The 23,733-nt window shown below is 41.7% G+C and overlaps 1 protein-coding gene across 2 annotated transcripts in view; it reads left to right on the plus strand.

Moving 5' to 3' along the window:
* Positions 1 to 22,882, plus strand: part of SLIT2 (slit guidance ligand 2) — a 344,969-nt gene extending 322,087 nt beyond the window's left edge. For both annotated transcript variants that reach the window (XM_026514512.4, XM_026514514.4), the window contains 7 exons: positions 1,984 to 2,121; positions 2,230 to 2,470; positions 4,007 to 4,137; positions 15,165 to 15,319; positions 19,483 to 19,774; positions 20,034 to 20,245; positions 21,374 to 22,882. In XM_026514512.4, the coding sequence (XP_026370297.2) occupies positions 1,984 to 2,121; positions 2,230 to 2,470; positions 4,007 to 4,137; positions 15,165 to 15,319; positions 19,483 to 19,774; positions 20,034 to 20,245; positions 21,374 to 21,615 (1,411 nt within the window). In that variant the 3' untranslated portion in view covers positions 21,616 to 22,882. The remainder of the gene's footprint in view (positions 1 to 1,983; positions 2,122 to 2,229; positions 2,471 to 4,006; positions 4,138 to 15,164; positions 15,320 to 19,482; positions 19,775 to 20,033; positions 20,246 to 21,373) is intronic.
* Positions 22,883 to 23,733: the final 851 nt, after the last annotated feature.

The following is a 23,733-nucleotide window of genomic DNA, read 5'->3' on the forward strand; positions in this document are numbered from 1 at the left end:
TAGTATTAAAACCACTGGCTCTAGAGCAAGCATGCTTCTGCAGTGAGCTCATTTTATTTCCTAATTCATACACACAGAGCTGAAGACTGTTCTCCTCAGAGGCTATCTACCCCCATTTATTTTAATTCATCAGCCCTCTGGTGATTCTTAAATCCTGATTTTGCATTTTTCAGAGAAAACCCTTGGTGTTCAGTAATGTCCACATTCACCTGGGCATTTTTAATTATCCTCATTCATTTAATCCTAATGGCTTTGAAATAGAAAACTGGAAAATGAGTCAAGACTGAACCACAAAAGACTTTTATAGAATTATGAAGACTTCATAGAATTTTTTTTAAATACTTACCATTTATTGATCATGCATGATGTGTCAAACACTACACTGATTCTTTTACAGATAGTGTTTTTATTTAATCTTTTAACAAACCCATAAGATGGAAATTATTTTGTACCATGATGAAGACACGAACACCTAGGAAGTTTAAGTAAAGTCAGGATTGCATACACGGAGAGATGAAGCCAGGATACAAACCCAGTCCTGGGTACTGCAAAGTCCAAATTCTATAAAGCTAAATAAACTGTAGGTTCCTGGTTTGTTTGTTTTTCTAGAGTCATTGAGTCCTCTCTTAAACCCCAAACAGAAATGCTCATGGAAGCCCAACCCATAAAACTAATAAATCACAACAGGAGAGTGTTGAGGGAGAAAGGAGGGAAGCGGGAAGCTGCCAAAAGCCTCCTTCCCTTCTCTGGTCCCTTATCGCTCCTCAAAGCGGTTTGAAAACCACTGCACCTGCCATGCTGCCTTTTCCATCTCACAACAACAGAGTGCTTCATCAGTGGTTAGAAATTCAGGCCGTCTTGTCAGATTGCTTGGGCTTCCTACCTGGAATGCCCCTGGGTAAGGTCCTCAACCAGTTTGTCCTTCAGTTCCCTCACCTGTCGAGTGAAGTAGTGGACCCTGGAGAAGGATTCAATTAATCCAGGACCCTGGGGAAGGATTCAGTGAATCCATGTATGCCAAGCGGTTAGAACAGGGCATGGCAAGGAGGACGTGCTCCAAGAATGCCAGGTGTATGTTACCCCTTGTTCTTTACCATCAATGCAGCTGAGACCCCTTCTTCCCTTGTGCCACCAGAGTGAACAATCCGGCTAAGAACTTTCAGTGGAATTGGCCCCAGGAATTTTTGTTGTTGTTGTTATCAGTCCCGGTCGTACTCCATTAGGTCAGCCCAGCTCTGCCATAATGATTGTCTGGATTTGTTATGAATTATGGTTTCCAATGTTGACATGAATTTTTTTTCATAAAATTCTATTTTATTCCAACCCATCCCTTCTTTTTGAGAAAACAAAACCGTTAATTATTTTTAAAATATGTTTAATATTCTTAGTAAATTTTGCAACGTAGCACTTATTTTTGGTCTCCACTGATCAAATGAATCGGAGCAAATGAAAATAGAGGACACTATAGGCAAAAATAGTGGGGACAGAGGGAGGGGAGGGAAGATGGAGGAGGGAAGGAGGGAGAGGAAGGGAAGGAAGATGGAGGAGGGGAAAAGAAGGAAGGAAGAAGGAGGGAGGAGGAAAATAGAAAAGCAAAGAAGATAGGGAGAAGGAAGGAAGGGTGGGTGGGTGGGAAGGAGGAATATGGGAGCAAATCTGTGCTCATTGGGATTGTGGACGCTCACTATCATCAGAGTCCTCACCATCCCTCTGACGGACCGTGGTGAGAAATCATGGAATAACTCTTTTCTAGGCATCCATTAATTTGGGGGCTCTCTGAGCCTATTCCACACAAGTTTTGCATTTTTTGTTTTTGTTTTCACTTATTTTATTGAAGTATAGTTGACACACAATGCCGCAGTGGTTTTTAAGTATACTCAATACTTTTGTAAAGACAGTGCCATTTTTTTCTAGAAGAAATGCAACTGTTCACTTACTTTGGCTCAGTTGGGTGTAAAACTGTTTACCTGCTTGCTCAAACAGGTGCGACTGTACACCAGGATACGTGGGCGAGCACTGCGACATTGACTTTGATGACTGCCAAGACCACAAGTGTAAAAACGGAGCCCGCTGCACAGATGCAGTGAACGGCTATACGTGCGTCTGCCCCGAAGGTTACAGGTAAAAGTAGAAATAGAGGTTTGCATGTAGAGTTCCGTCTCACAGAAAGGCTTCAAGTTACCTCGGCAATCAAGTAAAAACAGTGTATTATTGCTCTGTTTTCTTCAGTGGCTTGTTCTGTGAATTTTCTCCACCCATGGTCCTCCCTCGAACCAGCCCCTGTGATAACTTTGATTGTCAGAACGGAGCGCAGTGCATCATCAGGATAAATGAGCCCATCTGCCAGTGTTTGCCGGGCTACCAGGGAGAGAAGTGTGAAAAGTTGGTCAGCGTGAATTTTGTCAACAAAGAGTCTTATCTTCAAATTCCTTCAGCCAAGGTCCGGCCTCAAACGAACATCACCCTACAGGTAAGTTGGGCCCGGAAGCAAGAGCTGATTTTACCCTAAGCCACATTCAGCTCCAAATCACGGATGGACATCCGTGGTAGTTCAGGAGTGCTTCTGTTTCGTAAAGAGACAGTTACCGTCCCCATAACACAAAGACAGAAAACGCTCTCTGCGTGATAAGTTTTATCCTTTCTCTCCAACATTTGTGTTTTTCAAAACTAAAGGGGAACCAGGTATTTTTATTCACTACTTGATTGTGAAACACAGAGAGAGAGAACAACAAAACGTGTTCTGTGCTCTGGTGAACGGGGGTGGGGGGGCTTTTCTTAGTAAGGAGAGCACAGGTGAGACCACACACCTTGACAAAATATTCAGCCAGTGCCTTTTAACTCTTTACCTAGAACTTTTAAGAAGTGACATGAGGATGCCTGGGTGGCTCAGTGAGTTAAGCTTCTGCCTTTGGCTCAGGTTATGACCCCAGGGTCCCGGGATTGAGCCCTGCTCAGCAAGGAGTCTGCTTCTCCCTCTGTCCATCTTCCCCTCCCCCCGTCTTTTGTTCTCTCTCTGGCTCACTCTCTTACTCTCTCAAATAAAAAAATCTTAAAAAAAAAAAAGTGACATGAAATGAACAAACTCAAATGTTATTGTAAGACTTTTTGTCAAGTCACCTTGTCCCTTTGAGCACGTCAGTCAGACCTGCATGGAGGAGGTGAGACTAGACGAGGAGTTTCTCATTCAGGACACATGGGGCTCACTGGGGCTGCATGTTTGTTTTATCTGGTAAGAAAAATACTTTAACGTATTTTGAATTCAGATGACTTTAGCTGATTTCCAAATGATGCCACTCCTTAATTGGCTTATCCTGACACTCGGGTGAGGGGCAGGGAGCCCTTAAAGCCATGAGGAATGGGACTCAGGAAGGCAGGCAGACCTTTAAAAAGCCCGCCTCCCTCCCTCCCAGCATTTGCCTCACCGGATTGTTACAAGAATACCTAGTGGGAGTAAGGAGGGCACGTATTGCATGGTGCACTGGGTGTTATACCCAACTAATGAATCATCGAACTTTACATCAAAAACCAGGGGTGTACTGTATGGTGACTAACATAATATAATAAAAAAACATTAAAAAAAATAGCTAGTGGGGTTCAGGTGTAAGTCGTAATTTTTACCAAATTGGTCCTTTAAAAGCCCCAAAAGGCCAAAAAGCAGGAGACAAACAGAGATTTTTACTCTGAAGAGCAGGAGCAGAAAGTCCAGGTGAATGAAAACCTCCAGCAGAGAAAGTTCTAGGTACGTCCCATGGTGTTCTCTTAAATATCTGTTACTGTTTGGTTTCTTTTTTTAATTCTTCATGAATTTATTTGCATCAGAGTAACTTAGGAACAGGTCACCTTTCAAGTCATCATTTCTGTGTGCCTTGCATTATTACTTTCGCTTAGCCATAAGGAAAAAAATAAGCTGGAGTAAAAACTCTTCGCTGAGCTTTCTTGCTGCTTTTTGGTGATGTATGTGTGGATGACTGTGTGTCCTACTAATGTCGGGGTTGCTTCCTCCCAGATTGCCACAGATGAAGACAGTGGAATCCTCCTGTATAAGGGCGACAAGGACCATATTGCCGTCGAACTGTATCGGGGACGGGTCCGTGCCAGCTACGACACCGGCTCGCACCCAGCTTCTGCCATTTACAGGTGAAGGTCTCTCAGTTACTGGTAAAGGTGAACACGGTGGTTCCGTGAAAAGCTGTTGCTCCTCTATTATTCTGTAACGGCGAGGGGAGGGGATAATTGGGCCACAGCGGCCGTTATGATAAGTGTATTACTTAGGGGCCGGGCAGGAAGAGATGTCATGCTCAAGCTGGATAATGGAGGAGAGATTCTCAAGGGGACTTCTTATAAAGATTGTTAGAGACGGTACAGTAACCGGCGGCCAGTAACAAGGGATACAGCTACCCCCCCCGTCTTGAAGGGGTGAGTGGGGGCAGCAGGTATGGAAATCCATGCTCAGAATAGGACTTGTGGCTCGGACTGCCTGGCAGCAGCTGTGACCTTCAGTGAAGGGATGTTGTCAGTCCTAAGAGATGGCACTGGGCTTTTAAATATCCAACCTCACTCTACTTCCACCCGACAATCCCCTGCCTGGCCTCCCCTTTGGCCAAATCAGATTCCAGGAAAAAAACTCTTATTGCGCTGGTCGCAATAACATAGTTTGCTCAGGAGCCTCCCAGAGCCCAAAGTAGGGTGAAGACAGGTGGAGAGTAGCCCTAGAGAAGAACCTCCAAGGTACCGAGCACAGTGAGTGGTTTAACATTACCATTCATGCAATGCATATTTACTGAACACCTACTATGTGCCAGGCACGGATCCAAGCTTTAAGGGAACAAAACCCTTGCTCTTAGGGAGATTACACAGAAGAAGCCAATGGACACATACAATATATGATTGGTAATGTTATTTATTTTGGAAGTTTTCTAATAATATAATGCGATTGATGATATTTTGAAGATATGAAAAGAGTGGCATTCATGGGGTGTAAGTTTCACCGGAAATGTGCTTTTTGCATAAGATTAACCTTCAGAGCCCTCTGTTGGATCTCAACACCAATTCACTATCGTCTTACAGACAAGTTACCCAGTTTACTTATCCACCTGTAGAAATACAGTTAGAGCAAGGTCACCAAGTCAAACGTGAGCAGTTTCTTTTCAGGCAGGTAGCTTAAAGGAACTAATCAGGCCAGTTGCTAGAGAGGAATATGTTCTCATCATTTGACTCTTGAAAAGATCTAACTTTTTAAAGTTACATTATAACTTCTATTATAAACAGCCTTGAGGTTGGCAACATAATGGGAACATTTGTGTCTGGAGTGAACTAAAAGTGCACTTTTTGTCAAAACAGGGCCAGACTGCATCCACCCAGTTCTCCTTGAATGCAGCCACTGGAAAATGTGGGCCCCAATTTTACCAGAACTCTTACTTTTCAGGGAAAGGCATAAATCTGGATTTTTTTTTAAAATATAAAGTATTCCATCCTTTAAGTATTGATTCACATTTAAAAAAAAAAAAATACCATATATGGTGAACAAAATGCATCTGTAAGCCAAATATGATTGGCAACAAATTTGGGGGCATTGACTAGGACATAAAGTTGGAGAAACTGGCCTCTGTATTATTGACGTATGTACTGATGTGTGCTCCAAAAGCCTTCACATCCTATTTGAGCCTTTATAACAGTTCCAGGAAAGTAGATGCCAATTGTAGCCATGAGTGGAATTCAGTGGGTCCTTTTGGTGGTGAGCTAACCCACTTGGGAATATTTAGAGCATGGAAACAAACACATAATTACTGGTTTCCAAATGGAATACGAATTTCATCTCCAAATGGTGATGAATTAATGCCAGCATTTCAGATAGTGCTAGGCCTTAAATTATGTAGCCTCAATTTGTTTGCCCATCAAAAAGTTTCAGAATATTGATTCTGTGCCTCATTTTTTTTTCACTTTTCTCTTTTGTTCTATTGTATGCAACGAAAGAGCATAGAACTCTCAGAAATCATAGTAAAGTTTCTTGAGGTTGGCTTATTAAAGTGAGTGTTCACATAAAATATACTTAAAGTGTTTCTAGATAAGTTGTAGAAACCCATGTGATTATATCACAATGAGAAGTTACCATAAAAAAACTTATTTTGAGTTTATATTCTTCCCATTTTTGCCTAACAAACAGTAGAGCATACCATGGGACATTTACAAAAAAAGAATAATATCGGATGGCACACTTTTCATTATGAACCAGAAGTCCATTTCTCCGCTTACTGATCATCTAATGGAGATATCTGTTATGAGGTCCAGGGAGAACACAGTTTTCATTTAGTTCTTACTTTTTGGTTTATGGCACAAAAACCAAGAAAAGTCATCGCATTATTTTTAAATAAAAGAAAAGCAGCAGTTACCTAGGATTCGGGTACAGAGGTGATTGGTTGATCTGGATTATGTACATGATATGTGCATATTATATGTATGTATATATGTATATATGAATATATTCGTGCACCATTATGGAATTTAAAAAATGCTTCTGTGAAATAGAAGCTATAGAGAACAATTAAATTATTTCAATACACTAAGAGATTTAACAATTGACAAGTAAAAAATCATAGTGGCTAAGATATGTGTTCAGAACTAGGCTTGGCCAATTACTAGTGGATAAAACCGGAGCAGATACTTCATCTTTCTGTGCCTCAGAAATCCTGTCTTTAAATAATGATACAGCACATAGCCGGTAAGGTCCCTCTGAGGATGAAATTTCCAAACTCAGCTCCGTTCTCATTCCTCCACTCACATTGTCTTCATTCTCATCTACGTTGTAGCAAGACAGGAAAATTTTTCAGGAATCTCTTTCTGGAGTATAGCAGAGGACTTGAAAGCGTATCTTCTATCCTGATACCACAACACTAGAAGTACAGATTGCTTACAATGTCTACAGAAGGTCCTTTGAAAATAACTATTCAGATTGCAAATACATTTACTCCCTGACCTATGAAATCCCCCTTCTGGGAATTTAAGCTACAGATAGACTTGAAAATAATTGATGTGTACAGATATACGCACTGTGGCATTGCTTGTAAAAACAAAAGTTAGGAAATAGCCCAAGTTTCTATCTAAATAAACTATGGTCCATCCACACAATGGAATGTTCTGTTAAAAGGTAAAGGGAAGTAGGAAGGGGGGGAGGAGGGGAGGGAGGAAGTTCTCTATGTAAGATAGTGGAAGATTTTCAAGGTTGAAAAGGAAAAAAAATGAAAGAAGGCGAAACAGTATCAAAAGTGGGTAAATATCTATATATATTGAAAATATGTATATTTATATATATATAATACATATATTTATACATATATATTTTCTATATATATATATATATATAGTTTTTTGTGTATTTGCACAAAGAAAAACTAGGAATAGAGAGCAAAGAATGGGGTGGAAGCAAGATTTTGTATGAATACCACTTTATATCATTTTGATTTTTGAACCATTTGAATGTTATTAGCACTCAAACTAAAATTGAATAGAAGAGAGCAGGTGCCCTAAGGACAAGTCTGCCTTGATTCAAGTCCCAGCTCTGCCATCTACTCACTGCTGCTATGAGTAAATTGCATAAATTCTCCGGGCCTCACCTGGTAAATGGGTATAGTAAATCATAGTTCCATCTTTGTAGGGTTGTAGTAAGAATTTAATGATTTGATACATGAGAAAATATTTAGAACAACACATACCAAATAGTAAACAATGCTAGCTATTGGGATCATAAAGTTAGAATGTCCAAAATGGAGTTCATTTCCTTTGCTTCGTGCAATCGCATGTCCCTGTCACATTCCTAATTTCACTGAGAGGCATCACCATCTTCTTGGGCATCATAAGTGTAAGAAAGTTATTCTTTTTTTTTTTTTAAAGATTTTATTTATTTATTCGACAGAGATAGAGACAGCCAGCGAGAGAGGGAACACAAGCAGGGGGAGTGGGAGAGGAAGAAGCAGGCTTCCAGCGGAGGAGCCTGATGTGGGGCTCGATCCCACAACGCCGGGATCACGCCCTGAGCCGAAGGCAGACGCTTAAACGCTATGCCACCCAGGCGCCCCAAGAAAGTTATTGTTGATCTTTTTCTTTCCTTCACCTTCAACTGGAAATTTGTCCCATCTTAACTCTGCTTCTACTAATTTTCTGGTGTTTATCCGAATGCCTCTGACCTTGCTCAGGACTTACTAAAATGTGACCTCTGATGACAGGCACTGCTTCTTCATCGTTGTAGAAAAACCCATCGGTAATATTGTTGCCATTAGCTTCCCACAAATTGCTTAATAATTACTTTGTTTGGTTGAATTAAATATTCAAATGTTGATGTATTTCCACTTTATATAACATTATTAAAGGTACACTAATGTTTTAAAAGGGAGTATTTTTACATATTCTTACACCAGAGAATTTGTTCAGTTTAATGGTATGATTTTGTTATATAACATTTACTTTAGTGAAAACTTATTTTCCAAATTATGCATTATTTAATGTGCTGTTGGAACATGGGAATATGGGAATAATTTTGTGTATCAGGTGTGTCTTTTCAGTTGCCTGGTTAATCTTCAACATGGATGGAAATGGATTTTGTTTATTTTAGTAAATGAAATCTGATAAAATTAGGGGGAAATAATTCTACATAATGTTAGTTCTGTATGATATTTTTTTGGTCTAAAAGGCTTCATTTTAGATGTCAGTGTGTTAAATGAATTGATATGAAAACCATTATTTCATGGAATTATGTCTAGAGAGAGGAGTTAACACACCTTTAAGTGTGTTTAAGAAAACCCAAGATATAGTAGCTATTCCTTCTTCCCAGAACCGAAGTAGCATGTGTGCAGTTACTCATTTTATTTCTATATCTGTCAGAAGCCCGAGATTTCTTACCAACATTCATACTGCTAACAAGGCCAGCCCTGCAGTGGTGAGGAGCTATTTTTTTCAAATAGCATACATCAAAATCATCTGAAAAGCGTGTTACAGAACAAATGACTGGTCCACCTCCCCTTTCTGATTCAGATCTTGGATGAGTCCCCAAATGTTCAGTGTTACAAGCTCCTAGGTGATGCTCTGGTCAAGGGACCACAATTTGAGAACCACTTGTAGAAAAATGATGTATTGAGCTGTGCTCTGAGAGCCGATGGTGCGCATCTCTTCCCATGTCCAAATTCCATGAGCTCAATTCCATGACCTCATGCTTGAGGTTGGCCTTGAAACAGCCCTGTTGGGAATATGTCCACCACAGAAGTCAGCAAATGTTACAAGTGCAGGCTCTTTTTCTTACTTCAGAGAGCCAGTCCTTACACATTCGCCAGCACCCGGCTGTCTAAGGAATCAGCAACAACAGAGATGACACAAGCTACTTAACAAGTAAATAAAGAATATCACACACGTGCCAAATTTTTACAGTGCTTAGAGAATCGCGTAAAGAGGGACTTGGGAATAATGTCGTGAATGAATGACAGCCCTCAGATTGGGATGGAGTAACACATTTTTTTCTCAAGGAGGCTAATAATTGCCCTTCGAAGTGACTTTTTTTTTCATCTATATAGGCAGAAACTTTTTTTAAAAAAGTAATAAAAATGGAATGCTTCTTTCTTTAGATTCAGATTAATGTAATTTTCCAAACTAGACATCTTCTTTATAAACGTGGTCAACTACTTTTTAAAAATGAGGAAATCAGGCTTCCAGTAATGGACTGAATAAGTCACGGGGATAAGAGGCACAGCATAGGGAGTATAGTCAGTGGTACCATAATAACGTTGTATGGCCACAGATGATAGCTACACTTGTGGCGAGCACAGCAGAATCTTTAGAGTTGTTGGGTTACTGTTTTGTACACCTGACACTAATGTAACATTGTGTCAACTAGACTTCTGTTTTTAAAAATTAACTTTTTTTTTAATGCGGAAATGAGATGAACCATCTTACGAAGGGCCAGGACTGTACCATGCCTTGAACAGGTGCGGTGTTTAGGGAACAGTACAACATTAGGGGACTCTTCCCCACCCATGGTTAGGGTTGGTTGGCTATATAGTCTCTGGGTTGTGCAATTTACAGGTTTACATTAAAAAAAACAAGAAGAAGGGGGATGGGGAGGAGGAGAGTTGAGTCTCATTGGAGAGAAGACAGACGATAGAATCTCCCTGGTCTCATGTCCAAGATACACACTCAGCCATTCTTGCTACGCCATATGGGAAGGCAGCACTGTTCACCAGCTTCGGAACTTTGGGCAAGTTACTTCACCTCTTAGTGCTCCCATTTCTTCCTCTAAGCAATTGGAATCATATCCATTTTTCACATGTGGTTGGGAGAATTGGAAGTAACAAACGTGAGGGCCCTGCTATGGTGCTAGGCACAGCGTATGCTCACAGTAATTGGTGATGCTGCTGCTTTATGGCTCTTCTTGATGCTCAGACAGCCGGATAATGAGGAATAAATGCAAATGTGACTGCCTTACATGGGACTCTTACTGTACGTTCAAAGGTACAAGTCCCTTTTTATTTAGTGCATTTTTATTTAAATTAGGTAATTTGCCTCAAAAGCACTTATTAAAATGTAACTTGATCCATCAATCATGTTGTAAAGCATCCTTTTGAAAACTCTTATGCACATACAGTTAATACCTTTAATCCCCTTTGACCTCATGTTCCTTTTGATTTGAATAGGTAGGGAAATGTTGTATTACTATCCCCACCTCACAAATGAAGCATCCTCACCCGATAGGTGATCAAAAGGAGATGACCAGTTGAATTTGCCTGATGTCCATCTCCTATTCTGTTGCATGGAACATGCCAACAGATACTTTAAATTTTTAAGGTGAATAGCTAGAGCTCACATAAGCCAAGTGAACTGTTTATCTTTATTCAACTACTGAATTAACTGAAGATTTATGCCTGAGACAGAATTATAAAAGTGCCACTGATGATGCGGCCTACATAGAGAAAGAAAATTAGAGGCAAGTTAGAGCCCCTCTTCTTTTAAGCCCTGAGTTTTTAAACTCTTTTTCTATAGCTAACCACAAGACCTAGTTGAGGAACTGCTTTATTTTCATACAGCCACTTAGAAATTCAAGAAAACAAAATCTCAGTTAATAGGGTAAGTCTAGTAAAACTAAATACATAATAGTGGTAATAAATTCAATGTACATTCCCAGTGGAAAGGCTCAATGTTAAGTGGTTCCCTTGCAACTCTCATGAGTCATCAAATACATCGTTCCCTAGGGAGTAGTGAAAGAGAGTTTATCAATACTTCTGGGAATCAATACTTCTGAGAAACCAAAAGGATGTCACGCATTGTGAGTAGATAGGTAGGCATGACCACGATAGACTGTAAAATCAATGATGGCTCAGTTGTATCATGTAACAACTGGTGTGTCAGCCACTGCTTTTATTGGACAGGGTATATAGGCAAAGAATTTCTGGACATCCCCTGGTCAATCTCATGCTTCAGAAGGCAGCATGAAACACTGATTTAGAATATTCTTAGTTCTCAAATATTCTCTTCAGGCCCATACACATGCTATCATCCCAAAACACAAAGAATCTAAAAATACTAATTTTTTAATACTTACCTGTCAGAAGGCCATGGTGAGGCCTCATTTAATTCCGGGGAAATATAAATGGAATCAAATTTAGTGATACCTCTAGTCAAGTTCAGGAGTGATCAGTTTAGACATTTAAAACTTTGGGAAGGAAAAAATCTAATCAGTCTAAATTTCACTTATAATTGGGAAAATAGAATCCAAATCCATGTTTTGAAGTCTATATACTTTATACGCATTCTTGTAACCTTCGAACTCTTATTATAAAATTGTTACTTTTTTTTTTTTACAAGCCCATGATTTCTGGTGAATGTATGAATTTTTGCAACCATCATATAAGGTTATTTTCCACAGAACTTTAATCTTGAGCTATTTGGGAGAAAAATCACCTATTAAAGTCTTGTTAGTAGAGAGAACACATGCCATTTGTATAGTACTAGGTACTTTTCAGGTTTTTTATTGTAATACTGAGGCATAATAATTAAAAACAGGTACTCTAGAAACAGGGATCCCAGCTTCAAATCTCTTTAGCCGCTGGCTGTGCCATGTTAAGTACCCTAAGTGCCCAACTGTTAGGGTTGTTGTGATTCTTAATGAGTTAAGACATGTAAAGTTCTTAGAACACCACCTGGCCCATATTATGTGCTGTGTGATTCTTTGGACTTAGTATTTGCATTTTCCTGATGAGGAAAATGAAACAGAGAAAAATGACCTGAAGTCACACTAACCCAACGTTACACTAATCCAGTGCCTCACATCTAATGAGACCCAGGACAGGCTGAACAAGATTTACATCCCAGCATTTCCTTCAGGATATGACTACTGAAAAATTCAAATTTTTAAATAAAATGCATGTTTTAGATGTCCTTCCCTAAGTATGCTTGAAGCCTCTTGACTATCTCTAACTGGAAACTGGTTAGTATTACTAAAAAAAAAAAAAAAAAAAAACTGTGTTGTTCTTGGGGCACCTGTGTGGCTTAGTCACTTAAGCATCTGCCTTGGGCTCAGGTCATGATCTTGGGGTCCTGGGATGGAGCCTCAGCTCCTCCGGCCTCCCTGCTCAGCAGGGAGTCTGCTTCTCCCTCTCCCTCTGCCCCTCCCCCCCACTGGTGCGCTCTCTCTCTCTCTCTCTCTCTCTCTCTCCTTCTCTCTAATAAATAAATAAAATCTTTAAAAAAACTATATGTTATTCTTAACAACTCTCCCTGATATTTCATTTACTTAACATGTATTTATTAAGCATCTATTTCTCAGAAGCTCTACTGGCTACATTAAGGAATACAGAAGTAAATGATCCATGGCCCCTTCTTTAAAGTAATTCACTCAGTTGTCCTGCATCAAACCACTGTCATTAGTGATGACATACCAGGACTGATTGCCTAAGACTGATGTGTGACCAAGAACCCATTTTCCAGTACAAACTTTGCAAATGTAAAAGGAAAAAAAAGAGCTCCCATTATTAATATTTATGATTTAATCAAGCTTAATGTTCATAGAGCAGTCCTATAAAACCACTTACATGCTGTGTATGATCACAAAGGAAATAGCAATTGGGCACCACTCTCTCTATATATATATCTTCATTTTAATATTTTACTTAAAACATGTTAGTAATTTGGTTTATTTAAATATTTTTTTATTATATTATGTTAGTCACCATACAGTACATCCCTGGTTTTTGATGTAAAGTTCGATGATTCATTAGTTGCGTGTAACACCCAGTGCACCATGCAATACGTGCCCTCCTTACTACCCATCACCGGTCTATCCCATTCCCCCACCCCCTCCCCCCTGAAGCCCACAGTTTGTTTCTCAGCAATTTGAACAAGATATGCCACTAAAGAAGTTATTTTATTTCTGCCAGTCTTTAGCATTATTTTATAATATCAAAAATAAAGCTAACTAATTTCTTCCTGAAGATACTGAAATAATATTGGATTATTTATATGATGACAGTGGTGGCAGTGATGGTGATACTGATATCTAACACTTAACTTTGTACTTTCTATATCTGGGTGTTTCACTCTGCACTTTTTAAAAAATCATTTCATACAGGGGCGCCTGGGTGGCACAGCGGTTGGGCGTCTGCCTTCGGCTCAGGGCGTGATCCCGGCGTTATGGGATCGAGCCCCACATCAGGCTCTTCCGCTATGAGCCTGTTTCTTCCTCTCCCACTCCCCCTGCTTGTGTTCCCTCTCTCGCTGGCTGTCTCTGTCTCTGTCGAATAAATAAATAAAATCTTTTAAAAAAAATCATTTCATACAGACCTCAAATTAATCATCAGAGGGAGAAATATTTATTAACATTAACTGAAGAGAAGACCAAAGTGTGTAAGCAGCTCAGTAACTTATCTAAGGTCAAACATTTCATAAATGCAAGACCAGGATTCAAATGCAGGTTTATCTGACTCCAGAATCTGTATGCTTGACCATTAGTTGATATGACCATCCAGTATCTTCCCTTAGAAGACAATCCTGTTTAACAGTTGGTATACAACTTTATTTAGTAAATGATTTTTGTGTATATTGTTTCCTCTGTTGGTTTTACTGGTATCAAGTGTTGGGATAATGAAATGTGTAGAAGGTAAAAATACCAATTGGCATATCTAATATTTATCATTAAAACAAGATATCTGAGACAGGTTATCAAAAATCCCTGTGTATGTGGACTCTTACAAACACTTAAGCCCAGAGAACTTCAGATGTTTTCTCACTTCTACAGAATGGTTTATACTGTAGTCAAATCACAAAAAAACTTTTTAATCTATTTTAAACAAAGGAATATTATCAGACACCTGTGGTGAGAACCATACAGAAATGTCAGTACATTTTTCTGTTATTTTCCAGGCTTGCCCTATTTGCACATTTAAGTATCAGCACCCAGAAATTTAAGCCATCATCTCATGTAGGGAATACTAGGTATTCACAGTTTCTCTCTCATATGCTCCCATATTTCCACATTGAGCCTTTTTTCAGTCTTCCTAGTCAATATCCCAGTATATTTGCTCTTTAATATTCACTATTTATTTTTGACGCCCACTTCCATTTTGCCATGTTTTTGCCTCCACAGTGAGAGGTAAGTGTATCCCTGGCCCTGCCATGTATGGATCCTGTTTCCTCCATTGGTCCCGTGCTCATCTTTGCCTGCTGTTGACCCTCGTGTTAGATTTACAGCCACACTTCAAAACCATATCGCACCTTCCTGCTAATTGCACCCAACTTCATCTTATTTTCAATCCCCATTTTTTCATTTGCCTCAGTTTCTTAATCTTTTTGTTTTTATCTATTTTATGAATCTCCACAAACCCTCTAAAGTTTTAGAAGGACCGTTAGACTTGACCCTGGAAGAATATGACTGGATAATGATTAAATGTACTCATTTCCACTTCTCCCAATGGGAAAACCAGCTTAATTTGTGTCCATTCCTAAGAAGTAGAAATTGATTGTATCTCCCTGAAATATCTTCTGTTTTTAAACCAGCCATTGGTCTTTATCTTTATTAATGGTAGATAGGTGTATCTTTTCCTAAAAAGTGCTTGATGGAGTTTTTAATTTTAACTTCCTTGTGTTAATAAAAAGAAAATTGAAACATGAGCTAAGTTACTTTTTCTTTGTAGTGTGGAGACGATCAATGATGGAAACTTTCACATTGTGGAACTACTTGCCCTGGATCAGAGTCTGTCCCTCTCCGTGGATGGAGGGAGCCCCAAAATCATCACCAACCTGTCAAAGCAGTCCACTCTGAATTTTGACTCTCCACTCTATGTAGGAGGTAAGTTCTGTTCCAAATCCAATAGGTCCGCAAAACCCTGTGATTCTCATCATAGACCAATTCTGAAATTGTTGATCCCTGGTGTCATGGCTGTCGACCCATATGATCCATCACTGAAAGATGGACAGCAAGGATAGAAAAGAAAGAGCCCTGGACGTGTGTTAAGAGATCTGTTTCGTGCCTGTCTCGGCCAGCAATAACCAACGTCATAGTTGGACAGCTTCTAGCGGTTCTTTTTATGACTGCAAAGTACCCATCAGTAACAAGCATCAGGAAACTTTGAAGAAAAATTAGAGGTTTATTACTTACAAGCCCTGAAAATTACACAGCACACCTTGGCCACACAGCAAGGTCTTAAGGAAAAAGAGAGAGCGAGAGAGCCCATGTGTGAGAGCAAGAACACATGGGCCCGGTGTGCTACGTTTATTGTGCCATGCCAAAAAGAGAAAGAAAAAGGGTTCTGTCAAATCTTACCATCCTAGATCGTCTGTGCTACCAGTTGCCAACTAGTAGGTGGTAGGATAATTATTAACAAGATCGAATGATAAATGAATGAACGAACAAATGAATTAAAGGTACAACTTGTATTGGGGGAAAAGGAAGTAGTTCTAGTGAGCTAAGACCTTAAGGTGAATGAACAAGACAGAGGGTTGGAAAGGTGGACTAGAAGTTGGAATGATAGATGAAGATTCTGGACTTTATGTGTAACCAACCAGAAGGCAGATGAGGAATGGGTGAAGAAAGAGATGTGGGCAATATTCTGAAGGAGGCCAGAGGAGAGGACCCACAAAGGAGAGAGTTTTCCTCTACTGGGGGGAGGAAGGGACATAAACTGGAGATAGAGAATTTGGTTTCAAGTGAAGGAGCAAGAAATCATATGATGTTAAATTGAGTAGCATTGAATTAAATCACACTGGATTGAGGTGAATTGACTGATAAAATTAACTCATTTACAGAGAAGTAAGCTAAAGTTCCTACGCGGGTCAGTGTAACTGATTTGCTCAGCAGGACAGGCATTTTCACAAAGTTTGCATTATTTCCTACAAAACAGTAACCTTGGGATTCTACATTTTTATGTTATCCCTTCAAAGACTTCCTTGAAAGCATTTTTGGAATTGTCCTGAAAGTCCAGAGCACTTCTGTTTTTTGTAATTTCAGCATTAGAAGATCTTAACACTTTGAAAGAATTTTGGACTTTTAGAAACCATTAAAAATCTTGGTTCAGTTCTGTAAATATTTATTTAGTACCCACCCTGTGCTGGGAACGAAGTTAACATATGTACAAAGGTTACAAAGTTGAAAAAGAAATATCCCTTCTTTGCCCAGGGGAGTAGGAAAAGCCTACGTGTCTTCAAGTAACCAGACTGCATTGGAATAAAAGTGTTGCGTACTAAGTCTGCTCAGCAAGTTGACTGATCTCATTGCTTCATGGGAATCACAACTAGGAGATGCATTTAAAAACAGAAGCCTCCATTTCTTGTCTGCACTACTGTTAACAGCCATACATAGGGATGGGTAAAGCAAGTCACGGGTGTGAGCACGTGCGACGTGTCCAACACAATGCTTCTTTACAGTCTTAATCCTCAGAACTTTAGGAAGTAGGTATGATTTTTTGTTTCATGATCCCGAAGGGACAGCCGCAAGGACTTTACAAAACGTGCCCAAGTTCACAGAGCCGTGAAGTAATAGAGACCTCATTTGAGTCCAGGTCTCGTCTGTCTGACCCCTAAGCCATCTGTCTGCATTGCCACTCACGTTTTAACATAGCGCAGAAAGGGAAGCAATCTAAGTTTGTGGCTTTTTGTTTATTTCTGGACTTGTCCTTCACTTGATTTATTGTGCTTTCATCAGAAACCATTTCACTGAATCTTTTAAAACCCCTTTACGATGCAGTAAGAGGGGTGGGGGACCCTACGAAATGGGAGTGCTTAGGTCAGAACGTTTCTCAAAAAAGGAAAAAAAAAAAGTTTTATATTCCAAACTGAGAAGTGCCAATCTTTCTAAGGATAGAGGGTCTGGAAGAATCCAGATAGGACCTCTGTCCATCCAGGCCTGAAGGAAGCCACTTCCACTCTAGCCTCACTGCCAGAGAACACAGTGGGCCCGTTTCTTTCCAAATCAGGGCACAGTCTCAAGGGTAATTAAAATTTAAAAATACAATGTAATCATAAGACCCCAGCCCTGAATTTGATGTGGCAAAGGCAGGAGAACCTGACTTAGCAAAAGAGAGGGAGGTCACTAAGCTCATCTTTTTCTTCAAGTTTGACAACGGGCATGTCTGAAAAAAAGACCATCCCCGTGTGGACTTAAAGTCCACACATTTATGATGAATGGATATGATTAAATTGGAAGAACTTACCCCAGAACAAGGAATTTTCTTTCACTTGGGCTTTCCTGGAAATGGTACATTTCAGTTTTTTTTAGTTCACTCTACAAAGCAACTCCATTCCCAAGGCCAAAGGGACATGGACTTAAAAGTCTGAGGTCATGGAAGTTCAAAGCCAAGACCCCTAATTCAGTACCTGTCGAAGTGTGACCAGGGAGCACTTACATCAAAATCAACCAAGCTGCGTGCTAACGCTTAGATTCCTGCACCCCACCCCTTCCTACCAGTTAGAATGTCAAGGTGGGAAGAGAATGGGGCCTGGAAAGCCACCTTCTGAACATGGACCTTTGGTGGATCTTACATATGACAGACTTGGAAACAACTGCCCTGGTCCATCCCTTCATGTTACAGATGAGAAGACTAAGCCCCAGAATGGTCGGAAATAACTGGCTCATGCGTACGTGGACCAACAATAAAGACTTTGACCTCAAGCCTGCCTGGTAGTTTTGTACATCTGTCTATGTGTCTGATGTTGGTGCTAGAGTTCAAACACGGCTCCTTTGAATAGAGAAGGCGATATTGCCACAAGCCAGGCCCCAGCCGTTGCTGAGGGTCAGGCCTTTAGAGCCAACCAACCCTCTGGAGAGTGAGAAGGGAGTCTTCCCCAGCCTCTGCCCTCCAGCCAGTGGCCCAGAGCCCAGGCAGAGTGAGGGTGTGAGTGCCAGGGGGGATCATCAGACACCCTGAAGGCCTCTGGCTCCCTCCCCTTACCCCACTGCAGTCTGGATGGTTGCCTCACATAGGATCCCATCCAGGAACTATTTCAGGGTCTGGCTTAGGCCATGGAAAGATTCCTCAGTTTTGCCAAATGAAGTTTACCAGATGACTGTCACCGGTGGAACTTACATATGCAAAGACTGCAAATTCTGTTTTTGGAGGAATTTCATTTGTATTCTTGATTTCTTGGCCTATGAAGGCTTCACTCTTAATTAGCAAGAAAATAAAATCGACGTGAATGAAGTGCTGGCATGATAGGAAGCGTGGGTGAGGTTTTCAGACTCTGACCAGCACCGCTGGGCTCAGGATGTTGGTGAGCCAGATTGGTTGCCAGCTTAGAATTTGGCAGGGCTGGGGTGAAAGGTCACTGTGAACCCAGCTCTCACCCCCTAAGCCTGGACGGATGGAACCATGCCCTAGAGATTGTGGGGTTCACTGGTCAGCCGATCTGCAACCAGGTCTTACTGGGTGACGCTGAGCATGTCACCCAAGCTGTCACTGTGCTTCCTGGAGCTCTCGGCTTCCAGGGCGTGTGTCCAGGTTAAAGAGGTGGCTGGGGGGGGGGGGGAAGCCCAGATCTCTCCCCGATTCCTGATCTTGCCTTTAGCTACAGTAGGTCTGCTTTGAGGTTTTATACATTTATGCCTCCGTGTAAGGTTTGATTTGAAACAAATGTTAAAACTTAAGAGACTGGCCGCCAACGAACTCGGTTCTTTATCCTAGCTGTGTATTAGAATTGCCTGGAGCATCTTCCAAAAAACAAATCCAAACAAAGAAACACCTGCCTCTTCTCCCCCCACCCCCACCCTGCCCAGATAACCCGATGAAGTCAGTCTGAGTGGAGGTTCCAGGCATCAGTAGTTCTCCAGAGATCTCAGGTGACTCTAATGTGCAGACAGGTGGAGAACCACAGGCCTGGAGGCCGATGACCTCTGGTTGTCCTAAAGGACTGTCACCCTGACTGCCACCTTGCTGGAGGAGCTCATTGGGTCGGGGGGTGGGGGAATTGCTGAGGATCTCCCCCAAAGAACCCAACCACTGACCTGGTGTCCCTCTGCAGGCATGCCCGGCAAGAACAACGTGGCTGCAGCCCTGCGCCAGGCCCCCGGGCAGAACGGCACCAGCTTCCACGGCTGCCTCCGCAACCTTTACATCAACAGCGAGCTGCAGGACTTCCGCAAGGTGCCCATGCAAACCGGCATTCTGCCCGGCTGTGAGCCGTGCCACAAGAAGGTGTGTGCCCACGGCACGTGCCAGCCCAGCAGCCAGTCGGGCTTCACCTGTGAGTGCGAGGAAGGCTGGACTGGGCCCCTATGTGACCAGAGGACCAATGACCCCTGTCTTGGAAATAAGTAAGTTCGAGCTGCTTGGTGGTTACACACACACACACACACACACACACACACACATACCCCAGCCCTCAAAGCAAAACCCAGGAAGGGAGGGAAGGCGGGACAGAGGAAGAAGGGAAGGAGACAAGGGGGAGGCAGGAGAGAGAGAAGGAAGTCAGCTCACTGGCCCGTCTCTTTCCTATTCCTTCCATCATCCTTCCTCCATTCTTATCGCCTCTGCCTAATGCACGTCCGTCTTTACCTTCCTCCTTCACTGTAGATGTGTGCACGGTACCTGCTTGCCCATCAATGCATTCTCCTACAGCTGTAAGTGTCTGGAGGGCCATGGGGGCGTCCTCTGTGATGAAGAGGAGGATCTGTTTAACCCCTGCCAGGCCATCAAGTGCAAGCATGGGAAATGCAGGCTCTCGGGACTGGGGCAGCCCTACTGTGAATGCAGCAGTGGATACACTGGGGACAGCTGTGACCGAGGTAAGCCGACCCACCTGGGTGCCACCCTTTGCAGCAAGAGCTCCCCCTCCCCGATCTTTGAGAAGAGAGAGAAAAGGAGACACACACACACACATGCACACACACGCACACACACAGAGGAGTGATATGAGGAACGCCAGGTCTATGCAGTGCCTACAGTTGCTGCTGTTGATTGATTTCACAGCCGTATGAAGGTACCAGATGTGAAGTGTCCTCAGCTTCCACAGCAGGAATTTCCATGGCCTTCAGCCGTCTTCTCGCCACTTGACGTGCTGTGAAAAATACCCCTTTTTACCTTCTGGTGCAGCACGTTTGCTTCCCTCCCTTCTTACCTTTACCTGCCGCCCTCATCCATTTATATTATGAATTCGTCTCTGGGTCAGAGAAGAGGCAGCTCATAATTCTGCTCTAGTTTTAGGACAAAGTCACCTTTGACCTTAGAATCAACTGATTTATCACCACCCAGCGTGCAGGTGAGGGGGATGGGGGCGTGCCGACTTCTCGGCCCACCTTTCTCCTTCTGCTCTGTCTGCGTGACCAGGACGCGCCTCGCCTCCAGCTGGCGGGCATTCTGGTGCGTGTATCGGGGGGACGAGACAGGAGGAACGTGCCCGTGGAAGCTCGAAGCAGATGTCTCTTTTTGAACTAGTTCATACTAGGGTAATTTATGAAGTTAGTGGAATGTTACTTGTATTAAGTAACAGATTGAATGATATTAAACCCCAGGTCTAATAAATTAAATTGCAAACGCTCTGAAACGGCTCCCTGTGGTAAACAAAACCAGCTGTTAGTAGTGTAAAACCAGAAGACGTGTATTTTCGCAATAAAGGAAAAGATTTAGGAATCCAATTTTTGTGTCAGTCCAATAGCATAGTATTTATAGTCCACATATATAGTGTTCACGTGGCAGACACTAAAGGCCAAAAAAAAAAAAAAAAGTATCTTTCAAGGGACAGCAAGCGGCACCACCAGCCCATTATACGGAACATAAGCAGGACCGTGACAACCGCGGTTGCCCACGGCAGACAGAGGCAGCACCTCCTGACCTGAGTTGTGGATCCACGGTCCGTTTGCGGGGGGCTCACAGCGCCGGCCCTGAAAATGCTTGTGCTTCTTGTTCTTTTCTAGAAATCTCTTGTCGAGGGGAGCGGATAAGAGATTATTACCAAAAGCAGCAGGGCTATGCCGCTTGCCAGACGACCAAGAAGGTGTCCCGGTTGGAATGCAGAGGTGGGTGTGCGGGAGGGCAGTGCTGCGGACCTCTGAGGAGCAAGCGACGGAAATACTCTTTCGAATGCACTGATGGGTCCTCGTTCGTGGACGAGGTCGAGAAGGTGGTGAAGTGTGGCTGTACCAGGTGCGCCTCCTAAACGCATCCCTGGCAGCCGGCGTCTTCGGGAGATGTTGTCTGCGTCTCGACCGCGGTGGACTCATTAATGCTTCATAGTGGAAATATTTGAAATATATTGTAAAATACAGAACAGACTTATTTTTATTATGAGAATAAAGACTTTTTTTTCTGCATTCGGGAAAAAAAAAAAATGCTTGAACTAACGCTTCCCCGATGCGAGAGAAGTAGGAAGGCACCCGGAGGCATCGGCACAAGGGTGGGAAGCGTTGCGAATTCATCTTTGCAACATGCTGAAGACGAGCAGAAGCACAGAGGCGAGGGAGAGCCGCGCTGCTATGTGCTGCCGTGACATCGGCGCCCAGACCGTGGACCCCCTGTGCCCTCCTCGTTCCCATGTCTGTGGTTCACGAGGACACCTCGAGCAGCCGTGTGTGCTTGAGGATGCAAGGCAGAGGAGTGGAACCCGAGAATTCACAGAACACACGGTTGAGAAATATTCAGTGCAGAACAGCGTCCTTGAAGACCTGGGTTCTATTCCCGAGAGGGATGGGAGCGCTAAAACAATGTCTATCTTCTTTGTAAACGTCAGCATGTTAGCCGAAGAAGCACACAGAAGTGTTTATCTACCGTTTTCCAGTATTAATTTTTTGTAATATAAATGATAAAGGAGATAAAGAACCAATAGATTATTGATAAATAAATTAGTAATAATATGAATTTTGGTTTCTATGAGTTCTAAACAGCCCTATACAGTATTCAGTTCCAATGAGAAATATTTATTGTATCAAAGGACATTGTACTTAACATGTTAGGCCATTCTTTTACTGTTTCTCAATGCTTTAATATATATTAATTTATAATTGTCCTGATATTTTTGTATATTTTTCAAACTTAAAAATCAGGATTTTTTTGGGGGGGGGGTTGGCAATAGTACTAACATAGGGTGTTATCTTGGGATAAATATGTGTTGATCGGTTTGTTTACCTTGACATCTGACCACTGGTGTCACTGACCTACTGGCCTCCTTCAGGACCCCTGCAGAGAGTATGTAAAGTCTATGCGTGAGACGGTCATTGTACAGAAAGAAGCGCCCCTCTGCAACGTGTCCTCGCAGAACAGAAATGGTGTGTAGCGATCGACACTAGAAAAGTAGATATTTTACAAATTAATATTTCCTTGACATTTTTTGCCCTTTTATTGGGGGTGGGGCGGGGAGAGAAAAGGCTGTAATGTCAAGAACTGTGATTTTTTTTTTTCCAACCAATAAAGCTCCTTTATTACCTTAATGTTCCCATGTTAACATGTTTGCTGCTAAATTACAATGTAGAATTGATCATGATTTATAGTGGACTGTGCTCTTCCCTTATTAAAATCCCAGGGTACCCTGTGAAGATGCAGATGTTCCTTTCCAAAAACTTTTTTTTACACAGAAAATTAGATGTACATGTATAATTCAGTGTGCTTTGTCTTTCTCCAGACTAATATCAGTTATACTACTGATGTTTGTAAATTAAACAGATATTTACTTCACTAACAGCTTGGTGATTTTCTTAGAAATTGCAAAATATTAAGAGTCCACTCCTTAAGAATTTCTAAAAGGGATACAGAAAGGACAGGAAAGAAAACCTATGTCGTATTTTTGACAGAAATTGTTCTACGATTAGCATATTGTCGAATCGGGGGACTTTGGAATGGCCACATGAAAGAGATGGATAGAAGACGACATCCTTATCCTTTGCTATGAAAAAAGTACATATTCAACTAAGTTCTTCCAAAAAAAATTACAAGGTGAACTCTAAACTACAAATGGTTTTTTTTTGTTTTGTTTTTATTCTTTCCCCTCAATTAGAACCAGATGGAAAACAAAGACAAAGAGTGCTTTTCTCCACAGGCACCGTAGGCAAGGCTTAGAACAGGGAAAGAGCATGAGCTACGTGGATAGTCTCACTTAAGCACCATGCTAGAATTTCTTCATGTTCCTCTAAGAAAATCGTGCGCACGCGCACACGTATGTGAACACGCACACAGAGACACAGGTGTCCCATCATTTATTCATTTCTGTTTAAAAGGTCTATATTTTCATTGTGTCAATATTATATGGTCTTTGTAAAACATTTATTTATTCCCACTGTTTGTT

The sequence above is a fragment of the Ursus arctos genome, unplaced genomic scaffold (genome assembly GCF_023065955.2).
Source record: "Ursus arctos isolate Adak ecotype North America unplaced genomic scaffold, UrsArc2.0 scaffold_9, whole genome shotgun sequence".
NCBI lineage: Eukaryota > Metazoa > Chordata > Mammalia > Carnivora > Ursidae > Ursus > Ursus arctos.